The sequence below is a fragment of the Pseudomyrmex gracilis genome, unplaced genomic scaffold (genome assembly GCF_002006095.1).
Source record: "Pseudomyrmex gracilis isolate BER0280 unplaced genomic scaffold, ASM200609v1 scaffold_4401, whole genome shotgun sequence".
Lineage (NCBI taxonomy): Eukaryota > Metazoa > Arthropoda > Insecta > Hymenoptera > Formicidae > Pseudomyrmex > Pseudomyrmex gracilis.
The window spans coordinates 1-4,551 of record NW_018024985.1 but is presented as its reverse complement, the minus strand read 5'-3'; the positions used below and the strand labels follow the sequence as shown (position 1 = coordinate 4,551).

Here is a 4,551-nt window from a genome sequence, read left to right as displayed (position 1 = left end):
ACAACACACATATGTTATATTTTTTAGTATACTGATTGGTACATGTAAGGAAAGAGCATGTATTAGAACACAAAATAATGCACTGTAGCAAATATATAATCATAAATGTCAGCGTGCTATGCTTAGTACACTACAATACTTGTCCACTACAGCACAACAAGCAAGATATGCAAGCTATTATACAAACAAACATACAACGTGTGACGCATGAAACATGACAACAAACGAACAAATGGAATTTATTGTGACAATAACAATATGAGTATTAAAAGTTCAGAAAAGTGTTACAGGTAGAAATCAGGACCCCGTGGTTCGTCACTCCCACAGTATTTTATGACTCCAAACCATTTCTACCTTCGTGTATGTGAGTGTATTTCACAGCAGAGATTAGGACCCCGTGGTTGGTCACTTCCACAGTATTTTAAGACTCCAAACCCTCTCTGTCTGTGTAAGTGTAGGTTGTTGTGTTTATGTATCTAGAGCAAAGATGAAGAGCAACATATTACCGATTTAAAGAAAATGTCATTAGTAATATTCAAAAGACCTTCAAATTTTCCATATTTATAGATGAAACATCAGATATTACTAACGACAAATAGATGACGTTTTTTGTCCGATACGTAGATTCCGAAACTTTAGATGGTTGGTCTCAACTAGTTAAATTAATTGATTTGGATGCGAGAGATTGTAGTGCAGATAAATTATTTAATGCTTTTAAATCCGAAATGTATTAACTACAGATTCCATTCACTAATATTATTTCTTTATCGTGTGATAATGCATCTGTAATGACGGGAAAACATTTATCGTTCCAAAAAAAACTACAAGAAAAATGTAAACATTTAATAACTTTTGCATGTCTTTGTCACGCTGCCGCGTTAGCCGCGCATGCTGCATGCAGCAAAATTCCAGAAATCGTGTGAAGACTTTATCAGAAAAATTGTGAGTTTTATTAACAGTAGTCCGAAGCGTACNGCTATTTTCAGAGAATTTTGCGAATGTTTTAACGATACTGATCGCAAACTTTTAAAATTATGTGATACACGATGGTTATCGCGTTATGCATGTGTCACCAGAATTCTTCAAACATGGGATAGTATAAAACACTTTCTTCTTCAAATGGTAACGAGCGAAAAAACAACTTCAGGGGAACACTTATTATCTCTAATAAACACTATAGATATGAAAGCATATTTTCTATTTTTAAGATACGTTTTACATTTTTTTAACGCCTATAATGCTTTTTTTCAAGCTAAAGAAACAAGAATTCATTATTTACATTCTAAGTCAGTTAAGTTCCTTACGCAAATTTCGGAAAACTTTTTGAAACCTGAGGTATTACAACACTTACTTTCTAATATAACATTTTCTGAGCAGAACAATCAAAAACCTATTACTGATATTTACTTAGAATCAGAATGTGAAGAATATTTAAAAGAGTTAGCGAAANAAGGACAAGCAAATGTTATATTAAATATAAGACAAAACTGTTTACAATTTTATGTTACCGCCGCGGAAGAAATTAAACAAAGGTTACCTATTCATGTTACATATTCCTATATAAATTACAAAGTTTTCATTCGCGTATAGCTTTAATGGACAGCAACAGAGAATCATCCTTTAATGATATTTCTTTCATCGCAAAAAGATTAAGTGGTTTTGATGAAAATGGATTAAAAGAAAANTGGCTTAAATTATATGACGATTTTACTATTGAAGAAAAAAAGTATTTTGCTACATTAAATTTCGATACTATGTGGAAAGACATTTTAAAACGTCAATCTGATAATATGGCAAAATATCCTAATTTGAAATCACTACTGAATGCTATTAGATCATTACCAAATTCCAATGCCGATTCTGAAAGAATATTTTCNTTATTGACTGCGTTAAAATCCAAAAACCGAAACAGACTTTCTTCGACCAATGTGAATGCCACATGCGTGTTCAAATCTGCGTTGTTGACGAGGGGGGAAACTGCTGTAGACATGAAGATAAATGAAAAGCATTTATTGTTCATGTCTACATCAACATTATATACAAATCCAGCCAAAAAAATAAAAAACGTTCTTAAATTGTATCCTGCCGAACTTCCAGGTCCCTCTTCGTCTTCAACGCAGTAAGAATTACTGCATATAACATATGAATAATGTTCAAAAGATTACATATTTTTGTTACAATATATACATACACTCACACACACACCGATGTATGTATATATATATATGTATATATATATGTATATTATTTTTTGAACACTATTACTTATGTTATATGTATTATGATAGTGTATATAATATATGAGTATTCAAAATTTCAGAATAGGGGAGACCTAGGTGAAATGAAACAGAGGTAAGTTGAAACAATGACGATATTTAAAAACCTATAACAGTTGACGATTTGGCAACAATGTAGTTTTAATATACGTAAAATAACAGTCGACTATAGTAAACATCGACGATGTACGGTGAGCGGTTGCATTTCTGTGACGTTCGTGCAATAAAATCAGCCTAAAGTAAGTTTTCGTAATATTTTCTGGAATGTAGTATTTCTTTTGGTTATATATGTTACTTAGTTTGACTTTGATATTTTTGTAGCCTAATACTTTAAGTTTTTGATGTAAAGTTAATTTTTTTAATACTTATTATTTTGTAAGAAATATTTGTAATAAAGTTTCAAAAGGTTAACTTTATATGATCGAGGTAGGTTGACACACTTTGTTTCAACTCACCTCGATTCTAGGTTTTTATCATATTTTACTTTGTTATACTATAATTTGCATGGAAATAATTTCTTATTGTTATAGAATGCCAAATAAATACGTTCGTAAGACTGATCGAGGTTTAGCTGGCGTAGAGATATATGAGCTTGCTGCAAAAGAGGTTAATTTAAGGCAAAAGAGCCTTAGAGATGCTGCGTCGTCATATAATGTGAATTATTCTTCTTTACATCGATTTATGAAAGCTAAAAAAGCCTTTGATGAAGATGGAAGTCAAAATTTGCCCAGCGTTGGATATTTCAAAAATTTTGTATTTACTGCACAAGAAGAGAAGCTACTATGTGAGTATCTTCTTACTTGTTCAGCTGCTAATTATGGTCTTTCTGCGAAAGAATCAAGACGCTTAGCATATCAACTGGCTAAAGAACATAATAAAACAATGCCTGTTTCATGGGGAAAAAACCAAATGGCTGGAGAAGTATGGTTAAAATTATTTATGAAAAAACACATCCAAGTCTCTGTTTGCGGTCTCCTCAAGCTACGAGTTTGAGTCGTGCTACCAGCTTTAACAAGGTCAATGTTAATTTGTTTTTTGAAAATTATACTAATGTTTTAAACAAGCATGGATTTAACGCTGTCGACATCTGGAATATGGATGAAACTGGTGTTACCACAGTTCAAACACCAAATAGAGTGATAGCTCGAAAGGGAGCAAAACAAGTTAGTGCCATGACATCGGCAGAACGAGGCACGTTGGTTACACTTGCTCTTGCTGTGAATGCTATAGGAAATAGTATTCCACCTATGTTCATTTTCCCTCAAAAACGTTTCCAAGATCATTTTATACGTGACGGTCCAATTGGGTGCATTGGAACTGGAAATGTTTCAGGTTGGATGGTAGAAGAAGACTTTTATAAATTCCTGCAACATTTTAAAAACCATGTTAGGCCTTCCTCCAAACATAAAGTATTGATGATACTTGACAATCATAATTCTCATATGGCTGTGAAAAATATAGAATATTGCAAGCAAAATGGAATAATTTTATTGACATTTTTTCCACACTGCACCCACAAATTGCAGCCATTGGACCGTGCTGTTTTTGGCCCTTTAAAAAAAGCTATTAATACTTCTTGCGACAATTGGATGCGTTCAAATCCAGGAAAAGTCATGACTATTTACGACATTCCTAGAATCGTGAAAACGTCGTTTGAAATAGCAATAACAACAAAAAATATAACTTCAGGATTTTCTGCATGTGGAATCTGGCCTGTTAATACAGCAATCTTTACAGAGCAAGATTTTCTACCAAGTCAAGTTACAGACCGTCCTTTGAATAATTCAGGGATAGAGGCAACACTTAACCGACAAAGTTTCTCTACATCAGCTGAGATTAATACTCCTTCAACATCAACTTCTATTGCAGTGACTGATATTGATAGAGTTGCAACAGTGAAAGAATTTATTTCTTCTGTTTCAAATGCATCTTGTTCATCAAATACTGCAGAAAAAGTATTTTCACCTGAAGTTATCAGACCGCTGCCTAAAGCTTCACCAAGAAAGGGCACTCAAAATAGAAAAAAAATCAAATCGGCTATTCTGACAAATACTCCTGTCAAAGAAGAATTAGCACAAATACAAGCTAAAAGAAATCTTAAAAAAATTAAAAAGAGAGTATTTGATGGAGAACAAAAACCAACTAGCAAAAACAAGCAATTAAAATCTGCCCAAAACAATAGAACTGAGAATGATGACACTGAAGATTGTTTCTGTTTATGTTGTTTGGAATCATTTTCAAACAGTAAATCTAATGAAAAATGGGTGCAATGCAT

The 4,551-nt window shown here is 32.7% G+C and overlaps 1 protein-coding gene across 1 annotated transcript; it reads left to right on the top strand.

The window, feature by feature from the left end:
- Positions 1 to 3,169: 3,169 nt before the first annotated feature.
- On the top strand, positions 3,170 to 4,520 carry LOC109863362 (the record flags this gene model as incomplete). Its single annotated transcript, XM_020443613.1, has 1 exon — positions 3,170 to 4,520. A coding segment is annotated over exon 1 (1,351 nt), but the record flags the coding sequence as incomplete, so codon positions are not given.
- Between the last annotated feature and the right edge of the window lie 31 nt (positions 4,521 to 4,551).